Source organism: Antechinus flavipes, chromosome 4, assembly GCF_016432865.1.
Source record: "Antechinus flavipes isolate AdamAnt ecotype Samford, QLD, Australia chromosome 4, AdamAnt_v2, whole genome shotgun sequence".
Taxonomy (NCBI): Eukaryota; Metazoa; Chordata; class Mammalia; order Dasyuromorphia; family Dasyuridae; genus Antechinus; species Antechinus flavipes.
Genome location: NC_067401.1, coordinates 362,734,840 through 362,760,730, shown reverse-complemented (window position 1 = coordinate 362,760,730; position 25,891 = coordinate 362,734,840). Strand labels below are relative to the sequence as shown.

At 32.5% G+C, this 25,891-nt stretch overlaps 1 protein-coding gene across 1 annotated transcript in view; it reads left to right on the top strand.

Annotated features, from left to right (window-relative positions):
* The window catches only part of WDR27 (WD repeat domain 27), a 246,826-nt gene that overhangs the window by 22,820 nt on the left and 198,115 nt on the right, over positions 1-25,891 (top strand). Inside the window, exons 9-16 of the mRNA XM_051998158.1 lie at positions 4,301-4,412; positions 7,162-7,265; positions 7,531-7,598; positions 7,975-8,093; positions 10,059-10,141; positions 17,941-18,019; positions 19,543-19,620; positions 24,134-24,231. Coding sequence (XP_051854118.1) covers positions 4,301-4,412; positions 7,162-7,265; positions 7,531-7,598; positions 7,975-8,093; positions 10,059-10,141; positions 17,941-18,019; positions 19,543-19,620; positions 24,134-24,231 — 741 coding nt within the window. The remainder of the gene's footprint in view (positions 1-4,300; positions 4,413-7,161; positions 7,266-7,530; positions 7,599-7,974; positions 8,094-10,058; positions 10,142-17,940; positions 18,020-19,542; positions 19,621-24,133; positions 24,232-25,891) is intronic.

Below are 25,891 nucleotides of genomic sequence, written 5' to 3'. Positions count from 1 at the left end.
ACTGGAAGATGGAAATCCAAATGTGTCCTTATAAAATTGTTCTGTGATTGTGCTGCATGAAGTCTGCTAAATAGACAAGATATTTCAAATAGGACTTTTAAAATAATCTTGAAGTAGTACTTATAAGAGAAAAAGAAATTGACAGTGTGGTAAGAGAAGGTAATAGAGTACTAATTTCAACAAATTTGACAAGTCAGCACTTTGAAAATTAAGACAGCATATGAGGCTTTTATGAAGAGTTCAGTCCTGGAATTTTATGCTATGCAATCACTGTGGTGAGAATAATGATCAGTAAGACAGTACCATATTATCTATTCAGAAATAACTGCAGTTCAGGGTAATAAAAAGTAAGATCCATGTATACCCCAAAATGAAGTGTTTTTGGAATTTAGAGGAGAGATTTTGTTGTTGGGAATTCTAGAAAATTTATTTCTTAAGAAAGACAGGGTCTGAGTTATTATCAGCTTCCTTGACTTCTAATAGATGTACCTAACAGGCCTGTTATTTTCCTGGTGAGTCATTGCTACTCATTCTTACATATTTCTAGGTTTAAGATCTCAAGTAGCTTTCATTATAGTTCAATGTATATGATATTTCTTTCTTTTTTTTTTAAGTAGTAGTTTATTTTTCCAATATTTTCACAAAATCTTATGTTCCAAATTTTCCTCTCTCTCTTCTCTCCTTCTCATTTCTCAAGACAGCAAACAATTTGATATAGGTTAAACATGTGTGTTTTTTCTAAACATATTTCTATATTTGTCATGCTGAGAAAAAAAAAATTCAGATCAAAAGGGGAAAAAAAAACACAAGGGAAAAGAAAGGAAAAAAAACATGCAAACAAACAATAACAAAGATGAAAATACTGTACTTTGATCCCTCATTCAGTCTTCATAGTTCTCTTTCCATCACAAAGGCCATTGGAGTTGCCTTGAATCACCTCATTGTTGAAAAGAGCCAAGTCCATCACAGTTGATCAACATATAATCTTGTTATCATGTATAATGTTTTCTTGGTTTTGCTCCTTTCACTTAGCATTAGTTCATGTTAAGTCTTTACAGGCTTTTCAGAAATCATTCTGATGATCATTTCTTATACAATAATAATATCCCATTACATTCATATACCATAACTTACTCAGCCATTCTCCACCTGAGGAGCATCCACTCTATTTCAAGTTCTTTAATGCTATAAAAAGGTCTGCTACAAACATTGTTGTACATGTGGGTCTTTTCGATGATCTCTTTTGGGATACAGACCCAGTAGAGACAGTGCTGGATCAAAGGGTATGTGTAGTTTGTTAACCCTTTGGGCATAATTCTAAATTGCCCTCTAAAATGGTTAGATCAATTCACAACTCCACCAACAATGTATGTGTCCCAATTTTCCCACATCCCTTCCAACATTTATCACTATATTTTCTGGTTATCTTATCCAATCTGAGAGATATGAAGTGATACCTCAGAGTTGTCTTGATTTGTATTTCTGTAATAAATAGTGATTTAAGGCATTTTTTTCATATGATTAGAAATGGCTTTAATTTCTTCATTTAATCAATTGGGGAATGACTTGTATTCTTATAAATTTGAGTCAATTCTCCTTATATTTTAGACATGAGGCCTTTAGCGAAAGCACTGATTGTAAAAATTTCCCCCTAGCTTTCTGCTTCCCTTATAATCTTGGAAGCATTGATTTTATTTGTACAAAACCTTTTTAATTTAATGTAATCAAAATGATCAACTTTGTATTTCATAATGTTCTTTAGTCATAAATTCCTCCCTTCTCCACAAATCTAAGAGAAAAACTATCCCTTGTTCTTTTAATTTACTTATAGTATTATCCTTTATGTCTAAATCATGAACCCATTTTGACCTTTTGTTGATCAATGCCTACTTTCTGCCATATTTTCCAGTTTCCCAGCAATTTTTCTCAAATAGTGAGTTCTGATCCAGAAGTTGAAGTCTTTGGGTTTATCAAACTCTAGAATACTACAGTCATTGACTATTGTATCTTATAAACCTAACTTATTCCATTAATTCACTACTCTTTTTCTTAGTCAGTACCAAGTGCTGCTTTATATTATATTAACTCAGCCTATCCATGAGCACTTGATATTCTTCCAATTGTTTAAATATAATTTTATTTGTGTGGAAAGTGTTTTGTAATTTTGTTCATATAGTTCCTGACTTTCTCTTGGCAGATAGACTCTCAAATATTTTATATTATCTACAGTTATTTTAAAAAGAATTTCTCCTTTTATCTCTTGCTGCTTGGCTTTGTTGATGACATATAGAAATGCCAATGATTTATGTGGGTTTTATGTCCTGCAACTTTGCTAAAGATGTTTATTGTTTCTGGTAGTTTTTACTTGATTCTCTAGGATTTTCTAAATATACCATCATATCACTTACAAAGAGTCATAGTTTTGTTTCCTCATTACTCTAATTCCTTCTATTTCTTTTTCTTCTCATTATTAAAGCTAACATTTCTAGTATAATATTGAATAATAGTGGTGATAATGGGCAACTTTGTTTCACCCCTGATCTTATTGAGAATGCTTCTAGCTTATCTCCATTATATATAATGCTTGCTGATGCTTTTAGATAGATGCTATTTATCATTTTAAGGAAAATGCCATTTATTCTTATTCTTTCAAGTGTTTTTAATATGGATGGGTGTTGTTTTTTTTTTTAAGAAGTTGTTTCCTTTATTATTTATATTTTTCTATTTCACCAACTTTTCTGATATTTCTGAAGTTTTTCCAGCTGGAAAATTATTACATCTACATTATTACATTCGAATGCTTGTAGGTCCTGGTATTTCAAAATCCATTTAGAGTCTTGATCTAGTGTTGATTCTATGGGAAATTGTGGCGAGCTCACCAATGTCCTGCCTACTCTCTACCATCTTGACTCTGCCATACATGATATTTCTTAGAAATATGTACAACACAGAGAATGTAAACTTGGATACAAGGAAAGATTCACATGTGCATGTTTCTGAACCACTATTGTGCTACTAAGAGATTTCACTTCCCTCTTTTGCTTTCATTCCTTTTAAAATATAAAGCCTGCTTAATATAGCATAATGGGTCAGCCAAGGAACACTAGCCCAGAGACCCAGGCTTTTCTTCCTTTTGCATGCTCTAATCAGAGAACCTTTCTGGGGGAGACGCTGATGCCTTCATTAGGGTGGTTGGGTATAACTTCTACGTTCCTAAAGAGCAGTTGCTCTGCTTCTCTAATTGTTTTAATAATGCTAAGGGAAGGGGATAATTTTGATTGGTGGAGAAGATGATTCCAGTTAAAGTAGGAAGATTTAATGACAGGCCACTCTTACTAGAAAGAAGGAGATTGAGTTACCATGGACAGGTGAGACATGATTAAAACATAGCCTCAGCATTAGTTGTCAAAATAACTAACGGCAGATATATGAGTTACTTTAAAGTAGCAGCAGGCTTTATCAAAGAACTAAATGTAAGATGGTGAGTAGTCAAAGATGAACTTCTTAAGGCTTATTGTTTAAAAGTAGTTTAAATGTTATTATCCTGTTAAAGGAATTCATGTGCTTCCTAAAATGTCTAATATAAACCAAACTTTTGTGATCATAAACACATTATTTGGAGAAAGAATTGATTTGCCATAAACTATGTTTAGTGACCAATCTAATCTACTACTTGATTTTGGTTTCTGATCAAGGAGTCATTCATTTGAGAGAAGCAATATTTTGTTTTACTATTACTTCTTAATTATGCTTTGTCAAGAGAAGCCAAATAATTTAACTCCCCTCTTGCTTCAGGGAAGTTGATGTGGATATACAGTTTTCCCTTCAGCAATATAGAAGCCTGGTAATTGTAGGATTTCAGTTAGTCAGAGAATGACAATTTCTTTTGTCCCTGCAGGCACAGAAATAGTCTTTTGATATATGTTCAGTTTGAAATAAAGTTTAGGTGATACTGATTTATTTATATTGGATATTAAATCTTGAAATCACTTATCCATTCCCATTCTTCCCCCAAACTAAAATCACACCCCAAACCCCAAACCAAACCAAACTGAACAGTAGAGAAATTGTCTTAACTTTACCTGATCCCGGAAGTTATCTAGCCTGAGAAGTATGTCATATTGAACTTTTAAGAACATATAGGTTCTAATCTACTTGTCTAAGAGCTATGAGTTTGAACTCTTTGTATTTTATATTTTAATATATTAGCTTAACCTTCAAGACATTAGAATTTCATTTTATATGATCATTTAAATTTTGCTAATCTTTGATAATTACTTTTGATTCTGTTTTCTTGAAGAGAATCGACTTTCCTATTTAAGGGAGCTGAAAAAAGAACAAAAAGTAGAAACAACATTTCCTATATTGAGAATTGAACGCTGTGTTCAGTCAGTTAATGAAAAATGTGAATTGTAAGTATGATGCACTTTGCTAATACCATAAAAAGGAAGACATTAAAATCTCATAGAAAAACCATCAAAAACAATTCCCCCCACCCCCAATGGACTACATAGAAAGAGGATGATTAAAATAAAATGGAAGCATTTTCTTTTCTAAATAACCATTTAAAATTTTAAGAATGCATTTTAAATTAAACAATAGGGCTTTTTATAAAGGGAAATCTCTACTATTTTTTCTTTTTTTTTAAATGAGTCATCTGATTTCAGAAGTTATAGGGAGCTCCACGAAAGGAAACTCCAATCAGTGTAGATCAGCAACTTCTGCTGGACAATTTAGAGTCTTAGGGCATAGAGTGCTTAAATAATTTGCTCAGTCACACATGAGCATGTGATAGAAGCAGGACTTAAATCCAGATCTTCCCCCCCCCTTTTTTTTTAAGGCAGGCTCTCTCTTCACTGTCTTCCTTTTCCTCTTCCTCTTTCTCTTATTCTCTTCCTCCTCTTCCTCTTCTTCCTCTTCCTCCTCCTCTTTTTGTTCTTCCCCCTTTCTCTTTCTTTCCTTCCCTCCCCCTTCTCTTTCTCTTCTACCACCTCCTTCTGCTCTTCCCCTTTTTCTTTCTCCTCCTTCTTTTTTCCCTTCCTCCTTTTTCTCTTCTCCTCTTTCCCCTCCTCCCCCTTCTATTCCTTCTTTTCCCCTCCTCTCCTCTTCCTCTGGTATAAGGAGACAATTGGGATTAAGTTACTTACCTAGAGTCATATAGCTGATAAGTAGGTTCTTCTGATTTCAGGTGTCCTATCTCCTGTACCACCTACCTGCCTATCTATTTCTTCTAAAACTATTTTTTTTCACAGACAAAATGCTTAGTGCTCTGGGAAAATGTTTATGTGACCATTTAAAACTTATTTTGTTTAACTCATGTTTTTAACACGCTTATATAGAAAAAGGCAATTGCCCTTTAAGACTAGGACTGACCAGTGTAATTGGAATATAACCTTTATCATGCAATGTAGATTTGGCATAAATATGTGTAATTACAGAGAATTTAGAAGAGGGCTTAGAAGACATGAAGTTGTAGTTGGTATAGGAAACATTTTCCTTCTTGACATGAGGTCATGTCATTGTCATTGGGTGACCTTGATGTGGAGACATGGGAAAGTCATCTAATTTCTTTATATCTCAGACTGTTAATATGTCAAATGAGGTAGTAAGTGTGAGGTTGGATTAAATGGCTTAGAATGTCATTCTGATTTAAGCTCTTCATGTCTTTAAAGAAAGAAACACAATGATATCAGAGAGAGAGAGAGCCTGATATATTGGAATGAGGATTGGTTGAAAAATCAGGAAATATTGCCATTAACTCCTTTTATGATTGTGGACAAGTGCTTTTATCTATTTTAGTTATCTATCTAGTTTAGTTATCTATTGTAACTATATTTATCTATTTAATTATATTTTTATAGAAAAAATTTAAAAATGTTCAGTACTAAGTGTAATATACATTATGTTATTTATTAATGACATTCAAGAACCTATCTACATGACTTTCATGCCTATATTTTGTTACCATTCATAAACAAATTAGATCATTAGTCTTGTAGCAAATTGTAGCTACTGAATTGTAGCTATAATGGTTGGAAAGAGTTAACTAGTCACTATAAAACTTGTCTGGAAAAAGTACAGTTTTATTAACCTGTGACAAATATCAAGAATTGAGTGAGATTGTCAAGTTATTAAGAGGTGATATTTCACCTTAACAGTTTTAACTTAAGTGCTTAAAATTGAGGTATGAAAACCTCCAAGTTCTTAAAAAAACAAGACTAAAAATTTCAGCCATTTTGCAGAGTTGAAAAAATTGTTCAATGATTTTCATCAAGGATTTATAAGGGTTTATATCTATTCCACAGCCCAGTGACTTTTGCTTGTATTCTAAATGTAAGCTGATCTGCCTCCTGGAGGAGGAAGTAAAGGGATTTGGAAGACATGTTTTCAGTCTCCAGGTTGCTAGGGAGAGCATTCCTAAAGGAAAGTGTTGTGAGGTTTCAATTCGAGATAGAAGAGAGGAAACTTTACTCTTGTCAGAATATTACAAAGGGAACTAGTGTTACAAAGGGGAGAAAAGTTAGCTGTACAATAAAAGCTTAAAAAAAGACTTGAGGCTCTTTCTGAAGAAAAAGAGAGCTGAATGCTCTGACTAGAAAGAAACCTTTTGTCTTCCAAAGAAGGATATGATAAAGTCACAAAAGATTATCATGTAAGGGCAAGAAGGAAGAAGAGAAAAATAGTAGTTAGTTGGCAATTCATTTCTGGGGAAAATTGAGGCAGCTATTTGTTGATTTATTAAGAACAATAGAGAGGACCATGTATCTGAGATATAGGACTTGTCAAAGCAGATATTTGCTTCCTACTTCTGATTCATATGGGTATAAATGATAATGCCAGAAAAAAATTAAAAAAGTAAAAATAAATATAAAGCAATTTTAATAGCAAAATGCAGACAAATTTTCTGAAGAAAATGATTAAATTGCTTCCTAAAGCAAATATAAATTACTTTGAAATTATTTGTGATTATTTTTATTAACAATACCACTACTTCCATACATTAGTTTAGCTGATATAGAGTTGATTATAATATAATAATTTAAACATCTAAAGGAAATAAATAATCATGGTTTAAGGGGATAATGGAGTTTCTAAGTTTCTTGAACATTATATTATGAAATGTATAGGTTCTATTTTTAAAAAATTTTACTTTGAAATTAGCTTCCCTGCTGCCGACACCAGATGCTTGTGGATAGGAAGCTCTACAGGTTTATTCATAATTAACTTGGACAACTTGGAATTAGAATCTGTTTTACATTTTAAAGGTAAGGCAATTAAGCATCTTAAACTTGTTTGATAATTTGAATATTTTCTTTGATCTGATATGAGTAGAAAGTATACTTTTTCTTATAGAATATATGCTTCTACATTAAAATGTACCTTATGAAGCATGATAACCAATTCAATTTCAAATTAAGGTTTCTGCTCTATTCAAGTTATGAGAGATAATACATTTATTCTGTATTCATTTAAAACTAATAAAAAATTTCTCCATTGTTTATAAATTTCATTTTTTATTCTTAAATTAAGATTTCAGTAATCTCAGCATTAAAGTTGCTGGATCATGTGCAATAATGAACAAAGCTGTTAATCATAAGGTGAGTAAAGAAACATTTAATGGCATTCTTATAAATATTTTAATAGCTCACTATATCAATTACTTTTAATTTGAACTTTTTAAAAGAAAATATAATTTATCTAACAGTTTGAAGGTTAAATAATTTAGTGACTTGCCAGTTATTGACATAAATAATTTGCAAATTGTGTGTGATATGCTAGTCACTCAATCCTATACAACTCGATTCCTTTCTTACAAAAGAGATGTAAGGCCATTTGCTACTTTTTGAATGTTTGTTGAGTTGAATTGGGTGAAGACTCTGTCTCTGTTTATAGTCATAATTATGGTAATAAGTGCACATGTATCACTACACTTTTTGTTAATGTCTCTATGATTTCCTGATTCTGTCCCTCCAGGTTTTCTGTTTGCTGAGCTCTCTGTTTGGAAATCAAATTGCTATATTGGAAATTAATCTTCTTGCACTCATGCTATCACAGCGTTATGATGTGGAAGAGACTCTTTCAGTTATTGCCAGGTACTTTCCAATCCAACATTCAGTGGATGTTTTTTAAGAGAAACTTTTAAATTCTTGTTTTTCATAAGAGATGTTTTATCTCTTTAGAGATAAAGAACTTTATCAACTGTGACATTTTGCTATAGTAATACAGAGATAAATTCTTGTCCAAACACTGAATTGTTTTGTAGATTCCTAAACTTCATAATTTTTTTAAATTAAAGCTTTTTGTTTTCAAACTATATGCATGATAATTTTTCAGCATTGACTCTTGCAAAACCTTGTGTTCCAAATCTCTCCCTTCCTTCCCCCCATCCCTCTCCTAGATGACAAGTAATCCAAAATGTTAAACATGTTAAAAATATATGTTAAAAGAGAACTATTCAGTTCTGCACACATATATTGTATCTAGGATATACTGTGACATATTTAACATGTACAGGACTGCTTGCCATCTTGGGGAGGGGGTGGAGGGAGGGAGGGGAAAAGTCGGAACAGAAATGAGTGCAAGGCATAATGTTGTAAAAATTACCCAGACATAGGTTCTGTCAATAAAAGTTATAATTATGAAAAAAAATAAATGTATTCAACCTAAAAAAATGTTAAATCCAATATAGGCATACATATTTATAAAATTATCTTGCTGCACAAGAAAAGTCAGGACAAAAAGGAAAAAATGAGAAAGAAAATAAAATGCAAGCAAACAACAACTAAAAGAATGAAAATGCTATATTATGGTGAGCTTTTTCTTCTCAAAACACAGCCAGGTGATAAAAGTTCAGATCTTTTATTATCTCCAATATAGCCCGGTTAGCTTTTCTTAGAGGTCTATCTCTCTGCTTGGTTCTAAGAGCTCCCTCTAAATGTCGCCAAATCCAAAGGTTTTGTCCTTCAGCCTCTGCCTCTGCTTTCTTCTGCCTCCAACCAGCACAGAGATGGAATGAATCTCTTGTCTCCTTCACTTGGGGCTCCGCTAGCTTTCTGGTGAGTCTTTCAGACCAGCTTGGTCTCAGTGGGGGAGGTGCAGGAGCCCAGCCACCAACTACAGTGGTGTGAGATGAAGATGAATCCGGTTGTCCACTGAACTCTCACTCGTAGCTTTATCCTCTGAAAGCTCTTCTTCTGCCACCAGCAGCCAAGTGGAAAATATTCTGCCTTGCCTCGGAGAGAGGGCTTCTGGCATAATTCCGCTGAAATCTGACCGAGAACCTCTGTCTGTTTCTTTTATACAAGAGGGAGGAATTGTGGGATACGAGAGAGAGGGATTATGGGTTTTCTCCCATAGTGCTCTCTGGCCCAAAGAGCTTCAAGGGAGGTGTGAACTCACAAAGGTACAAAGTTTACTTTGTGAAGCTGGCATACTTGTGAACTCCAATGAGTAAAGGTGCAAACACAAGCATTGTACTAATTAGTTCTACTTAGTACCTTGTTTCAAGTTCTGCCCAAAACATCTTCTTGTAAGATTAGATCAACTCTAATTAGTTAGCAGTTTGTAAGGATTCCAACACTATATTGTGATCCATACTCAGTTCTTTTTTTTTTATTATAGCTTTTTATTGACAAACATATGCATGGGTAATTCTTCAACATTGACCCTTGTAAAAACTTCTGTTCCAACTTTTCCCCTCCTTCACTCTACCCCTCCCCTAGATGGCAGGTAGTCCCATACATGTTAAATATTTAATTTCACAATTTAATATAAAATAGTGTACATATATATGTATGTGTGTATATGCATACATTTGGTATATTTCAGAGGAGCAGGAGAACAATAATTCTTATTGAAAATATACATAATAAACTTGACTGGGAAATATCAGGCTGAAAGCATTTAAAAAATTTTAACAACTCTATATACTATAAAGACTAATCATTTATAACTTGTAATTTGAATTATGCTGAATGATTTGCATATATTCAATCTATTTAATTTATCTTATCATATCAGTGATTGCTTTTCTAGTTTATATCATTATTATTTTTTAGTTCCTGTCTTCTGTCAACTTCTCCACTACATGCTACAACTTTCAAGAAGAAAAATATTAATTTGGCTAGTCAAAAGAAGTCTGGTGAGTATAAATATTTCTTCCTTTTATGAAATGGAAAACTTATGCTCTAGTGGTAATCTATAGGATTAAAATGTTAAATCAGATTCTACTCTTAGTTAACAAAGATACTTATATATTTATGTATGTATATATTTAATGTTAGATTTTTAGGTAAATCATAAATATCATTCTCTTTGTTAAAATGTTTTATTGCTTTTTATCTATTATGTTAAATGTTAAACATTTACATTTCAATCTGGTTCAACTCCTATTTGGAAGTTTTGAAGCCATTAGCATTTAAAAAAAAATTAACACAAATGTCATATTTTCAAAGAGAAGATCAAATCTTTTAATTTTTATTTGCCTTTTTTTTTAAATGCTAGAAAGATCTATGATTTTGTAAGGAATGAGGACTCCTGAAATCAACACAGATCATAACTTTTCATATTTTCCTCCTTTGGTGATTCTTGTGCATTTCCCTGTAAATCTATCACAGAAAGAGCGTCTAGTAGAAATCTTTTTCTTCTTTATTATTATAGTGCTATCATTGTAAGACTTGGATCATTCATTCACTCAATAAACATTTCTTAGACACTTTCTATGTGTAATATATTGTAGTTAATGTTGGGAATTCAAAGAGAAAACAAAAAGAAGATTCTTACCTCAAAAGAATTTTCCCTGTTCTTGGCTGGGTGGGTAGGAAATATACTATTTAAATAGATAAATAAATAGAAAGTAACTTGAGGAAGGAGAGAGCATTAATATGTATATGAAGTTTCTAATAGCAGCTGCCAATTGAGTTGAGTTTTGAAGAAAACTAAGGATATTAGGAGATGGAGGTGAGAAGAGAAAACATTCTAGGCAAGATATATGATGCAAAGTTTTGGAGAGAGGAGATGGAATTCTAAGATTGGCAAAAATCAGGTAAGTAGGTTTGGTTAGATCTTTGAACATGTGAAGGAGAAAAATATCAAATAAACATTAAAAAGTAGGTTGGAGCAAGATTTTGAAAGACTTGCAGCACCACATTGAGTAATTTTTATTTTATTCAAGAAGCAAGAAACAACCATTGAACTTTTTAAAGCAAGACCAAGACATGGTGTGACCTGTGGTTTAGGAAGATTGTTTTGGCACAATGGATTGGAGAGGGGAAAGAGTAGAAGAAAAGAGACTTTTTGCTGTTTCGATACTCCAGGAAGGGTTTAGTGAAAGTCTGAACTAGGATCATGGTTGTATGTGTAGAGAAATGGAGATGGAGGTGACATGTATTATAGAAGTGGAATTGTCAGGATATGGTAGCTGATTATAAAGAGAAAATAAAGTCAAAAATGAATCTGAGGTTCAGGCCCTGAGTTATTTTTAACAGAAATGAGCAGATCATGTAGTGCCCCTCATTCTTTCTTCTTGATCAATCTACTTTATTTTCTCACCAATAATATTTTTGATAGTCACTTTTGGACTACACTCAAATCATTAATGGTAGCATGTTGCCCTTTTGACCTACATTTTTTTCCCATTAATTCTTTTTGAGTTATTTGTAATTTTAATTTTCCTGAAATACTGTTGCACTATTTGTAGGCAAATTGTAAATTTAAAGAAGTTGATCTTAATGAGATGAAGATTTGCAGTGATGATCAATTATAGATAAATGAAAATGCCATATCATCTCCCTTATCCAATTATGCTCAATATCCTCTTTCTGCTACATAGTTATTGGCATAGGTAATTTTTCATATACATTCTTTAAAATACTAAAATTGATTGCTTAATTTTGATAGATGCTTATTTAGATATATACCATAATCTTGATACTATGTGTACATTATTTTTCTTTTCAAAATATCATTTTAAATTAAGAAAAATTTTTCATTTCTCCTTCACATACTCTTCATTCCTTCTTCTCCCTAGCCTCCATCCCAAAATAAAAAAGAATAACAAAACAAATTTTCACATTGGCCTTAGACAAAAATGTATGTATCATTCTGCATATTTAGTCCCTTACCTCTCTGTCAGTAGGTGGATATCATTCCTTTTTTTTTTTTCTTTTAACAATAGATATTATAAATTGTTCTGATTCTGTCCTCTTAACTCTGTTACTTCATAAAAGTCCTTCCAGATTTTTGTACAACCATCCATTATATTATTTTCATAGCATAATTGTATTCCATTACATTTACCTTAGTTTGTTTAATTATTTTCCATAAATGGGTATTCATTTAATTTTCACTTGTCATTGCAAAAATTGCCCCTATAAATAGTTTTGCGCCTAGGAATTATTTTTTCCTCTTTTTAATCTTTTTGGAGTGTAAGCTTCATAGTAATATAGAGATTCAGAAAGACTGATACATTATTGGTGGAGCTGTGGATTCTGGAAAACAATTAGGAATTATACTATGAAAGTGATGAAAATTATATCCTTTGATCAAGAAACCCTGTTACAAGCCATATGCTTCAAGGATGATGACAATGAAAGTAAAATCCCACATACATCATTTAGGATAACTTTTTTTTTTTTGGTAATAACAAAGAATGGAAACAAAGTACATTTCCATTAATTAGAGGATGACTAGATCAGATATGGCACATAAATGGATATTTATGATATTTATTAGAGAAGCATGTGATATTTTATATGAACTCTTTCAAGGAGAAGAAAATAGAACCAGGAAAACAATATAAACAATAACTAAAATGATATAACTAGTTATGGAAGAGATTTGGGAACCTTTTTTTTAAATTAAAGCTTTTTATTTTTCAAAACATTTTTATGGGCAATTATTCAGCATTAGCCCTTGCAAAACCCTATGTTCCAATTCTCCCCCTCCCCCCATCTTTCCCCATCCCCTCCCCTAGATGGCAGTAGTCCAATATATGCTAAACATGGTAGATATATGCTAAATCTAATCTATGCATATATTTATACAATTAACATGTTGCACAAGAAAAAAAGTGGAACAAAATAAAATTCAAGCAAACAACAACAAAGAGTGAAAATGCCATGTTGTGAACCATACTCAGTTCCCAGTCTTCTCTCTGGGTGTAGATGGCTCTCTTCATCACTGAACAATTAGAGCTGGTTTGAATCATCTCATTGTTGAAGAGAGCCACATCCATCAGAATTGATCATTGTATAGTCTTATTGTTGCCATATATAATGATCTCCTGGTTCTGCTCATTTCACTTAGCATTTGTTCATGTAAGTCTCTAGGCTATCTAAAATCATCCTGCTGGTCATTTCTTACAGAATAATAGTATTCCATAACATTCATATACCATAATTTATTCAGCCATTCTTGGATTCACTATTCAGTTTCCAATTTCTTGCCACTACAAAAAGAGCTGCCACAAACATTTTTGCACATGTGGTTCCCTTTCCTTCTTTAAGATCTCTTTGGGATATAAGCCCAGTAGAAACACTGCTGAATCAAAGGGTATGCACAGTTTGATAACTTCTTGAGCATAGTTCCAAATTGCGTTCTAGAATGGCTGGATGTATTCATAATTTCACCAACAATATATCAGTGTCCCAGTTTACCCACATCCCCTCCAATATTTGTCATTATCTTTTCCTGTCATCTTAGCCAATTTGAGAAGTTTGAAGTAGAATTTCAGAATTGTCTTAATTTGCATTTCTCTGATTGATAGTGAATTAGAACACTTTTTACATGAAATAGTTTCAATTTCTTCATCTGAAAATTGTCTGTTCATTTCCTTTGACCATTTATCAATTGGAGAATGGCTTGAATTCTTATAAATTTGAGTCAATTCTCTATATATTTTTAAAATGAGGCTTTTATTAGAATCTTTGAATGTAAAAATGTTTTCCCTATTTATTGCTTTTGGGAACCTTTTCTATAAACGATAATTGAATTCATGAAAAAAGATGTGATATCCATGAGACAGTATGTAGAGAGGGAAGATAGAATTCAAGTCTTAAAGTCTACATATTTATAGGAGGCAGTTCCATGAATGGCAAATTTTCAAAGAAGCTTGAGAAAAACTAGCTTCCTATGTGTAGGAAGAGAACCATTATAGAATATTGTCACAAATAACAAGAGTCACAAGTCCTGCAGAAAGTTTAACAAGTTTGAGATATGAGAAAAAGCTACTGAATTGTTAAATTCAAGAAGTTTTTAGCAACTTCAGAAAGAACAGTTTCAGTCTAGTGGTTATAATGAAAACTAGATTGAAAAATATGAGTAGAGGGTAGAGTTAGTGATTAGAGATAAATTTTTCCAGAAATTTCCTGATAAAAAGTAGGAAGAGACATAAAATAATAGCTTAAAAAGATAGTACAGTTACTGAAGGATTTTTTTTAATGTTTAATGAGATATGATTATGTTTGTAGGTAAAGGTTGCAGGGAAAGAATCAGTGCATAATAAAAAGTTGAAAATTAGAGGGAGGAGAGAGAAATGATCAAATAGATAATATTTTAACTGGAAGGGATGGTATGAAGGGCACAAACAGAGGTGTTTAGTATTGGTTAGAAGGGTCACTTGTCCTCTGAGACTGAAGCAGAAGAGAGGATGGGGATAATGAGGAGGTAATTTGAAATGAGGAATTGAAAATAGGAGTTAAATGAATGGCTTCAGCTTTTTTTTTTTTTCCTGGAAGTATGAGAAGACTTTTGCTGAGAGGGAAAAATGGTAATAGATGAAGTGAAAAGAAAAAAAAAAATAGGACAGCAATTGTGGGGAGTTTGACTAAGAATCAACCAAGGAAGAATAATATTATTGAAGGGCAGAAGTGAATGCCTAGTTGAGTTTGAATAACATGAATTTATAGTAGACTTAATCTTCAAGGTTAAGTTGTTTCATCTAGTGGTGTTAAATAGTCCATGGGTAGAAACCAAGGAGACAGATAAGAGGATTAATCTAGTATTGAGGTTTGGAAAGGAATGAACCATAACTGGACAAGGAGATAGAAGACTAAAAGTTAGAGGACAGCATAAACTTGAGCTGGCTAATTAAAGCTTCATAATTTTGAAGAAGAGAAAGAACAAGGGTGATGACTTGAAGGTATGGAATTAGTGGAATTTGTAATAAAGATGAAGAATAGATTTTGTGAGATTGAAGTTCAAGGAGAACTGCCTTTTATCTCTTATTATTATCTTTATTTCTGAGTATTATTGGATCTTATCATTTTATCAAGATAGTCAATTCTTGTTTAATTTCTTTGGATCTGTCATTACTATGATGTCTTTTGACATCATGAGGATGACTGAGAATTTCTTGTTTTCTAAAAACTCCATTGCTTTTTTAGCATTTTAGTTGATTCAGTTTCTCCAGAGTGCTTAAAAATTATATTGGCATTTTTTGTAGTTTTGTGCATTTTGTATTCAGGTTAGTTGCCATTTCCATTTCTCTGTCTCTCTATCCCTCTGTCTGTCTTTCTCTGGTTGTGTGTACTTACCTGTTTGTCTTCTCTTTGGTATTTAAATCTTAAGTTTCCCAACTCCCACTTCCATGTTTGTTGTTTTAGTGGCTTGTGTAGCAAACCTGGCTCTCTTTTTATTTTTTACTCTATTACATTGTATTTTTCCCCAGCATCTCATAATGCATTTTTCTCTTGCTATGTGGGTTTGAATCATGTAATATCATCAATTACAATGTAAAAAGAATAAAATTTTCAGGCGAAACAAATTGTTGTGGAAAAATGCATGGTGTTTCCTAAGTAGACCATAGTCAGTGATGACTTGCATAGAAAAGTAGTATAAAAAAGTGACTCATTCAGCATGTATATGAGCATAGAAGGTAGTAGGCTATTATATAAGAAGATAGTCTGAACACTGCCTTGATATCCATGAGAAAATATCTAATATCAGAACAATGGCTTCGGTACAATTCCAGGATTAATGGAAAGACAGGCAAAAAAATTGTATAGTATCAAAACATGTGGAGCAGTTTGAATTTGTACTGGTTGAGAGAGTAACCATACTAATGAAATCATTGAGCTATCAAAATATGTGATTAATTTTTTATTTTCATTAACTAGATGTGAAAAAGTTATATACACCAAATATTAAATAAGATTTGGAGTTCCTTGAGTAACAAGTAATTGAATGATAACTTTGCCAAAATATTAGATTGTCTCAATGAACAAGAATTGATTATTAACAAGTATTAATTATATATTGTCAATTATGAGACATCAAATTATGTTCCTGAATATTTTAAAGAGTTTAGTTTTTATAATAAACCATAATGGGTAAAATTTTTTATTGTTGGACTTTCTAATTGATACAATTAAACTGAGAGCTATTAAAGATCTTGACTTAAAAAGACCAAGGTCTCCCATGTACCAGTCCAATCTGTATCTTGCCCCTAAACCTAGTTAACTCTAAAGGAGAAACTGAGGCTGGTAACTTTGCAAAGCCCACCCTCCCTTAAATCAGATTCACTTGTATGTGTTGGAATCATCACCTCCCTGATGTGAGGGTCCTCTTTGACAACTAAAGACAAACAACAAAGTGTATCTACATGCAAATCAATGATAAGATTTGATATGATCAGTGATAAGATCTTCTTTAGCTATTGTTTGGAATTTGTCATATCTTTACTTTTTCATATATATGTGGTATTTAGATTACAACTTAGAAATGAAAATATCTCAGTTTTTCCCCATTCTCATTTAGTAAAATAGTATACCATGCTACATACTGTATTTTTCACATAAATTGCAGCATTTATATATCTTTAAAAAAATGCTCATGTAATAATATTTATGTAAATACTGAATTTTATTACAGAGATAGTAATTTCTCTGTAGTCAGCTGGTGGCTAAATTCCTAAGCATTGACTCTTGTAATTGTTAAAATATTTATTATTAAAGGGCTTTTTTCTTTTGAAAAAGTTCATATTGAAAATAAATGAAATGTTCCTGATTTAGTCATGCCATGAATTGCAAAAGCTGTATCCCTATCTGTACATACTGAAAGCAATATGAATGAAAAATGTAACTCATAAAAGAATGAAAATATAATGTATTTCAGTGCAAGAATCAATTATGCAAAGACTAGCATTGTTTTTAATTAACTTTCATATATTAACTTCACGAGTTTTCATGTGTTATTAAAGGTATACTTAGCTTTATTTATAAAAGTAATTTTTATTTTCTAAGATTTTTATTGATATCCATTGGTTTTATACATAGATATTTTTCTGATAATGCTTCTGCCTTTGAAATATTCTCACCAATTCCTCCAACCAACTTAATCCCTCCCCCAAAACATCAAGTAAATGAAATAAACCAAAAAAAGAATACATTTAATAGAGAATTAGCTTTTTCCCCTGAAAATTATTCATATCACTTAAGTATTTATTATATGACGAACCTTGATCTCATATATTTGTGTCAGTTCCCTATACATCCTGAATTTGTTGTTGAGTTGTTTGTATCCAACTCTTCTTGACCTTATTTGTTGTTTTCTTGGCAAAAATATTGGAATGGTTTGCCATTTCTTTCCCCAGCTTATTTCATAGATGAGAAAATGGAAACAAATTGGGTTAAATGACTTGCCCAGAGTTACACTGCTAGTAAGTATCTAATAGGACAGATATTACCTCAGGTCTTCCTGATCCCAGTCCTGGCACTGTAACCGTTGCACCATGTAACTGCTCACATATGTAACTTGAATTTACTGTTATTAGACATGGGATATCTATAGACATTGGACTTTTGATTTCATCAAAGATAATTGTTGCAAAGATCCTACCTCTCCATTTGATAGTTTTAAAAATTCTAACTGCACTGTTATTTTCATAATGATATTGTAGTATTCCAAACATTTGCATGATCTTTTCAAATTATTTTGATATAGCTGTGAAGAGCACCATAAAAGACCAACCAGTGGTTTTCCACAATAAAGTTGTATCATCTGGTTATGCATCTGCACCACAGTGAGTAGGAATTCTTTAAGTCAATTCACTGAAAAATTAAGTACTTCTTTTAAACTAATTAGTGACACATTGTAAAGTAATGAAAAGAGGGATGGAACTGGGTTCAAAATTTGTGATACTTGTTATTTGTTACAACAGGGTCAAAACTGTTTTGAGTTAATTCAGTAAAGACAGACAAGTACAGATGGAGCAAAAGCAGGTTATTAACAGTGATGCATATAATTGTTAATAAAATGTGTTAGACTGGTGACCTCAGTAAAGCCAGCAATCCCAACGAGAAGGAAGGGACCTTCTTTATTGATTCATAACAAAGAAGGGGTCTTGGCAGGTGTAGAATATTATGATTGTCTTTTTTTAAATTTTTAAATGTAGACTATACAAAATAATTATATATTATACGAGATAAAAATAAGTTTTTACCTCATTTTGCATTTTAGATGTCTTTTCAAACTGTTACGTAAAGTGAATAACTCCATATTGAATCATTTTATCATTAACATATTAATTAGAGGTATGCTTACAAAGAAAAGTTTTGACTCTAAAATGATAGCTAAGAATTACAATGAGCCTTCTTGGAATAGAAACTGGGTAAGTGATTTCCTTGGGACTCAAGAGCTGCTGTTTGAGGTAACTTCTACCAGTGCAGATCAATATTTTTTCTGGAACTTAGAATATTATTTAGAGCATTGAGAGATACAATAACTTGTCCACAGTCCAACAGCCATTTTATCTAAGAGGCTGAATCTAGATTGAGTCTTCCTGATTTTAAGGCTGGCTCTACTATGCCTTGCATTTTTTGACAATACATTATTTTCCTTTCATTTTCATTCTTTTACTTAATCTCTACAAATCAAAAGACAACTGATTTAATTTTTTTTGGATATGATTGTATGGCATTTTCCTAAAGTAAATCTTGATATTCTAGCAACAATTCCAGTGAAAGAAGCAGCATGGCATAGGTGAAAGCTGGTTCAGAAGCCAGAAGACCTGAGCTCAAGGTCTCCTCTGGCCTGTATTCTAATTGTGACTTTGGACACATGTCTTAATTTTTGAGTGCTCTAGTTATCTCTAAGAAAGGAAGTCACAAAGACGTCCTGATCTGTGTTTTTAGACGGAGTTTTCTTATTAGGGAAGTCCTTATCTCTATCACAAAATTGTAGCAAACCAAAGTTTTTGCAAATGTGTAGGTGCAGAATTGAAATTATAAATCAATAATGAGCTAGAAGTAATAGTGATTAGTTGTGCTATTTTAAATAGGTGTAAATTTAATTCACTTAAATATTTATTAGGCAGCTTCTTTGTACAAGATACTGATACAAAAATAAAAGCACAATATAGTTGTGGCCTCCCACTATCATGTTCTTCAAGAAAGAACTTATAGTTTCCCTTTATGAGCAACTCTTTTTTTTTTTTGCTACATAATAATATTAGAATAAAGTAGCAAATGGACATTTAACTTTTCTCAGTGTTGTAGTGCAATCCATTTTTAAAAAAATAACATTTGAAAGTATTCTTTCTAACAGAAGAACTATGTTTTCACCAAAGACCAACATAAAGACAAATGGTGAAAGATTCTCAGACTTGAAGAGTTATTATAAATGGTATGTAATACAGGTGATGTAATTAAAAAGATTAAATATGAAGTGTGAAACGTCTAAAATGTTTTTATTTTATTTTCTTCAAAATTTTGTTTCATAGAAAGTTCTATTTCCTTTTATAGCATATGCTAATCTGCTGTTTTGAATGAAATTTCAGATTTTTTTCACCAGTATGAAGGTTTAAAAAAAATTTCCAAATGTCAAATATGGTATTTTTTTTAGTGCATTATCAAAAGTAGAAAATTATATGTTTGGAAATATTATTTAAAATATTTTATCACAAAATTCATAATAATTATTATCAAGTAATAATTTTGGGTTGTCATTTATTAATATGGTATTTTAAATGAATATCTCACTGTTAGTATAGTGAAAAGGAAGCTAAGGATTAGGAGACTTCTGGCTTTTCACTTCAAATTACATATGAAATATAGTCATTTTTACCTTTCTGATATCTCTTCTATTTTATTTTCTCTGTTCCTGTTGTCATCCAAGTATATTTGTCTGATTGACTGAAACAGGTTTTTTTAAAACCTATCTTGCTACTTTCAGTTTCTTCCTCTTTCATTCCATTTCATTTAATTCAAAACCTTTCATTGCTTCCTTATTATCTATTGAATAAAATCAGTTTAATTAATGCAGGTAAACTAAAAATCCATTAAGTGCCTATTCCATGCAAATCACTCTATCTGGTGCTGATGGTATAAATATGGCCCCTTCTATAAGTCCCCTTTTGGGATTTAAAATAGTAATTTCTTGGGGTGGGAGAGGGAAGAGTTGGTAATCATGGAGGTATAGGGTTTGGGGGACAAGAGAGTATAAGCTTTGCTGGTCTGCTTAAAAGAAGGGGACACTGAGGAATCTGTGGAGTGACAGAACCAGCATACATCAGAGGTAGATGAGTCAGTGATCAGATGAGCAAAAGTGGCAAATAAAACCTTAATGGACTATCCCTTCTACTGATTTAGAAGGCAAATAGTCTTCCCTCTCTTTCATCCTTTTTATATGAAGAGCTGGAGATATTTTTTTTCATGCTAGAGCTTTCAATTTCTTTTACATGGATTTGTCCCTGTGTAGAGGGGATTTTTATAAAATTTGATTTGTTTAGATAAGCTCATTTTCTATTATTTTGCCGTGTGTCTTTGTAAATATCCACATTCATAAGGGAAGTGGGAGAGCTCTGAGGAGTTTAATTTTTTTTGTAATATTTCAAAGAAATATATATTCACACACACATATCCTTTCATATCCATCTATTCAAATGTATATGTATGTATAGTATGTACCCTTGTACATGTACCTTGAGATTGACACACTTAGTAGAAAGTGAAATTTAGGAAGAGAGGAAGCTTTGGGACCAAAGATAATTAGCTCAGTTTTAGATGTTATGAGTTTGAGATGCTTATTAGGTACGTAGTTTGAAAAATCAAATAAGTAATTGATAAAATGAAAGTAATATGAAAAAGCACTAAAAAAGGTATTCTGGAGGCAGATTGCAAAGACTTTTAAATGCCATTATTTTATCCTAAAGGAAATAGAGAATTGGAGGTTTTTTAAAATGGGTGAAATTACATAATTGGATCTATGCTTTGGAAATACCAATCTAGCATCTATGTGTAGACAGTATGGAGAGAAAAGAATTTAGTAGCAAGGAGAACAGTTAGGAAACGATTACAATATTCATATAGTAAGCCACATTATTTGTTGTTGTCGTCCAGTTGTTTTTCAGTCATGTCTACTCTTTATGATCCCATTTGGGGTTTTCTTCGCAAAGACACTGGAGTGGTTTGCTATTTTCTTTTCCAGCTCATTTTATAGATGAGGAAACTGAAGCAAACAGGGTAAAGTGACTTGGTCCAGGTCACACAACTGATGGGGTTCTAGTGGCAGTCAGAAAGTTGTGGAAATCCCCTTTTGGTCAACTCAGATCCTTCATGAAAGAATTCACAAATCTGAAGAGTTTCAGGTGGCAAAAATGGAAGCTTATTATTCAGTGAGAAGTCAGCTTTGCTAGAAAAACTGACTTCTTCAGTGGCAAAGTCCTATTAGGGAAATGGAGGCTGGTACCAAGAAGAGAATGCCTTCTCAGTGGGCAGGATCCTTATAGCTATATCAAAGAGGCAGAACATGCTACTTTTGACCTTCTGCAAAGAAATGAGTAACAGAAACCTATTATATAGTAGATCTTGGCAGGGGTAGGGGGGTGAGAAGGGGTGAGAGAGCAATTTGAGCTTATCACACCAGGATCTCCCAAATGAAATTGCTTTGAAGACTTTTTCAGCCTGAATTTGAATAGAGATCAGGCTATCAATGGCAGTGATTTGCTTTAGAAATGGCCCAGCTAGGAGGATAAGCTCTCATAGACTCTCTGGAATCTGGGGAGAGGTCAGGAATCAAAGGAGGCAGAATTTCAGAGTGTTAATCTTACAGATCAAAAATGAACACAGTTTCACACCCTCAGCACAACTAATAAATGTCTGAGACTAAGTTTTTTATTTTTCTGAACTTAAAAGACTTATATATACATAATATGTGTGTGAGTTGCATGTGTGTGTTCTTGATAAGAGTAAGGTTCTAGAACTACCAGCCTTCTTCTCCCATTTAATTCCTTTGTGTCAGTTCTTCCTCTTGCACTCATTTGTATAAGATAGTTACTCTTTTTACCCTTTCCTACATGTTTTTGGTTTTGAGAATCATATCATACTCAACTCTATCCCAATCTTTCTTTTGAGCTATCCATTTACTAATGACAATTTTAGACACACAGTATATATTTTGAGGCCAGAATTTAACTCAGGAAGATGAGTCATCCTGAATCCAGTCTTAGCATGGTATCCATTGTGCCACCTAACGGTCACCATGCAGATAGTAAACATTTAATAAATTTATCTGATTGAAGTGAATTAGACTACTGAAAGTTTTTTTTAATCTAAGAAATTATAGATTTGAGCATGTATGAAGGTTACTTTGGCCCATGACATTACATCTTGTTTTAATATTAGAATGAGGCATTTTTGAAAGTATTTTGCTGAAATGGTACCAAGGAATGCAAGCAGTTTGAGATCATATGTTGTTTTGTTTTTGTCTTTGCATATTATTGCCTCTTGAATTATTTACTTACTAGTGTAATAGCCATGACAACAACAAAAAAAGAAATTAAGTTAATGATCTTCTTAAAATCATGGGGGCTCTTAGGGATTACCAAATCTTTTTCTTATTGCTAACAAATTACCTTTATGGCACTCTTGAATTGTTCCAAATATCTAAAGTTTATTGATTCCTCTTTTTTCTATTTCTTTATATCAGGATAATATTCGATTTTCTGTAGCTGTGTAAGATATTTGTCAGGTTTTCTAATATTTTAGGATGTTTTAGGATGCCACTAAGAATATAATCATACATTCTTAATATAAATAAAGACTGGCAACTCATACTTCTGACTATTTTGCAAGATCTCTGAAGTCCTCTTGTGATGTTCTTTCACTGGTCTTTTCTGGGCATTAATCACAATTGGCATATTGCTCTATGGGGTTTGTTAATCATGAAGGAAATAGAGAGTTGGAGGTTTTTTAAAATGGGTGAAGTTACATACTTGGATCTATGCTTTGGGAATGCCAATCTAGTAGCTCTAGGACAGTATGGAGAGAAAAGAATCTAGTAGCAAGGAGTCCAATTAGTAACTATTACAATATTCCTTGTATGGCTCTTTTGGTAGTCTCTAGCCTTTGACTCAGCTGAAATTACTTTTTAGATCATTTCAAAGCTTTTTAGAAAAGATCTGGAATCATATTCACTAGGACTAGTAGAAAACCTTCCCAGATTGGAATCTTAGCTCTAAGGGTTGATAGGCAATATACAACATCTCCTTACCTTGTTGTACTCTGTAAAGTGCTGGAATCATCAGAAGCTGAGTCTTTCTTCCAGACTTGCCAGTTCACTCCTCAACTTGACTCTCTTCTTGATTGTTTCATAGTGGGGCTAGTTGTTTATTATGTAGGACAAAGGCGGCATGACTGAATTTGTCAGCCAGTCATCAGATGTCTTAATACAATTACCAACACTCTATAATTCCATCAGAATGACTAAGGGAATTGACTTTGATTAGCAGCTAACAATAGCCCATGCTTCATATGCTATTAAGGAAACTCCTTTACACTTTGTTGCTAGGAGTTTTAGGAAGACTAACCAATTTATCAAGTTAGGATAATATCACGTATGATTATTTATCTCCTTAATACTAGGAATTATTAAACAATAAATAATAACCAATTTTATAGCCTCTGAGAACCAAGAAAATAAGCAAACCAATATTTTTATCAATTTGCATGAAATGGGATAATTTTTGCTATTTTTATGTTGTTCAAAATTATGTATGTAAATTTCAAATGAATAATGTATTTTAAGTTATGTTATGATATTTGGTTTCAAATTGAGTCTATAGAGAAGTTAAAGTCTAGCTTCTTTCTATTTAATGATTGCATTTTTTGGTGACATTGTTTCTATTATTCCATAAAAGTAAAGATTATCCCTTGGAGAGTCCACTACCAACCACGCTTAACAGGCAGCTATCTATAGCCAATAAAGCAACTGCTATTTATTGCCTTCAGTATTCAGGTATGTATAATAAAATACATTTTTAGGTTTTGCTTTGTTTTAATAATAAAATTATTTGAAATAATTCTATGTTTCAAACTTTATACAGTTAAGATTTCCAAATGTGAGATACATTTAAGTTCTAATTCATTGTTTGAATAATTAATTACTTAGCATTCAAATGGATCTGTGATCTCACTGATTTGGATGCTCTTTTTCCTAGTGTGGCAGATCATAGTCCATCCATGTCCCTATCCTTTATGGTGGGTTCCAGAAATGTACTATAGGTCCTCCTTGCTTCCCCCTCCCACCTGATTTTACAAGAACACCAACATGCTATTGTCTTCTTGCCATCCCTTGTTTTTACCACATAACCAGAACATATTTCTTTCTGTGATGACATCTTTGAATCTTGTTCAGCTTTGCAGTTCCTTATTGACATATATTGAAGTCTACTCCACCCATTATGCACTTGTCTAAGTGCCCTCTAGATGATATTCATTTTTAATTTTTTAAAAAAATTCTTCTGTTTTATGTTTTGCCACCATACTTTAACCCTAGAAGAATACTGGCACTAAATTGACATTTAAGTGAGCCCCCCCCCCTTTTTTTTTTCTGGTGAACTTAGTATCATTAAAAAGCTTTGCAATTCTTGAAGTCAGTCTAGCCTGACTTCCTCTTGTACTGTTTTCCACTATTTTTCCAAATTATGTTCCATTTGTATTGTTTATATCAGATTTATACAATGCAGTGCAAATAAATATATGTAGATGTGTGTATATATAAACACACACATATGTATCTTTGTATCTACATACAGATACATGCATCTGTGTTATATCTATGTATACATGTATGTAAGTACTTGCGTGCGTGCACACACACAGTCTGAAAGACAAACTTCTTAGGTTGTCTGTCCAACTACATGTCCTAATTTAGGCAACAAGTATTTTTTATCTACTTGATCTTTTCTAAATGGATAGTCAGGTCAAAACAAGACCCCAAGTTTTTTTTTGTCTGATTATGATTAGAACATTCAATGTAGACAGATAAAGTATTTCATAAGTGATTACTATGTATCCATCACTGCCATAAGCTTAGAGGATACAAGTGCAAGTACATGGGCTCATCTTCCCTTTATGTGAATCACTAATCAGAAGAGTCAGTCCCAAAACGTAGCTTTCTCCAGAGTGGCTTGTAAAGAGTGGAGAAGTCAAAGAGAGAAGGGAGGAAATATGCATTTATTAAGTACTTACTTTATTCTAGGTGTTATTCTGAGCACTTTACAAAATATCTTTTGATCCTCAAAACAGCTCTGTGAAGGAGCTATTATTATCCCCATTTCAGCATTGAAGAAACTGAGGCAGATAGAGGTTAAATGACTTACCAAGAGTCATATAGCTAATAAGTGTCTAAGGACAGATTTGAACTCAGGCTTTTAGAACTCCGGGCCTAATGAATTGAACCAGCAGTAAAGTCATTGAATAGAGCCTCTCAAGAAATAGTGGATGTTTTAATTTAGGTTCACAAATTAAGCTTTATCTAGTCACAGACTGAGAGTGTTGGAAGGAGTCTTTGAAAGTACCTAGTCTAATCTCTTTATTTTGTAGATCAGGAACTGAGACCACACAACTGAGTGTTGGTAGAACTGGGCTTTAAACCCAAGTTGAATGACCCTTAG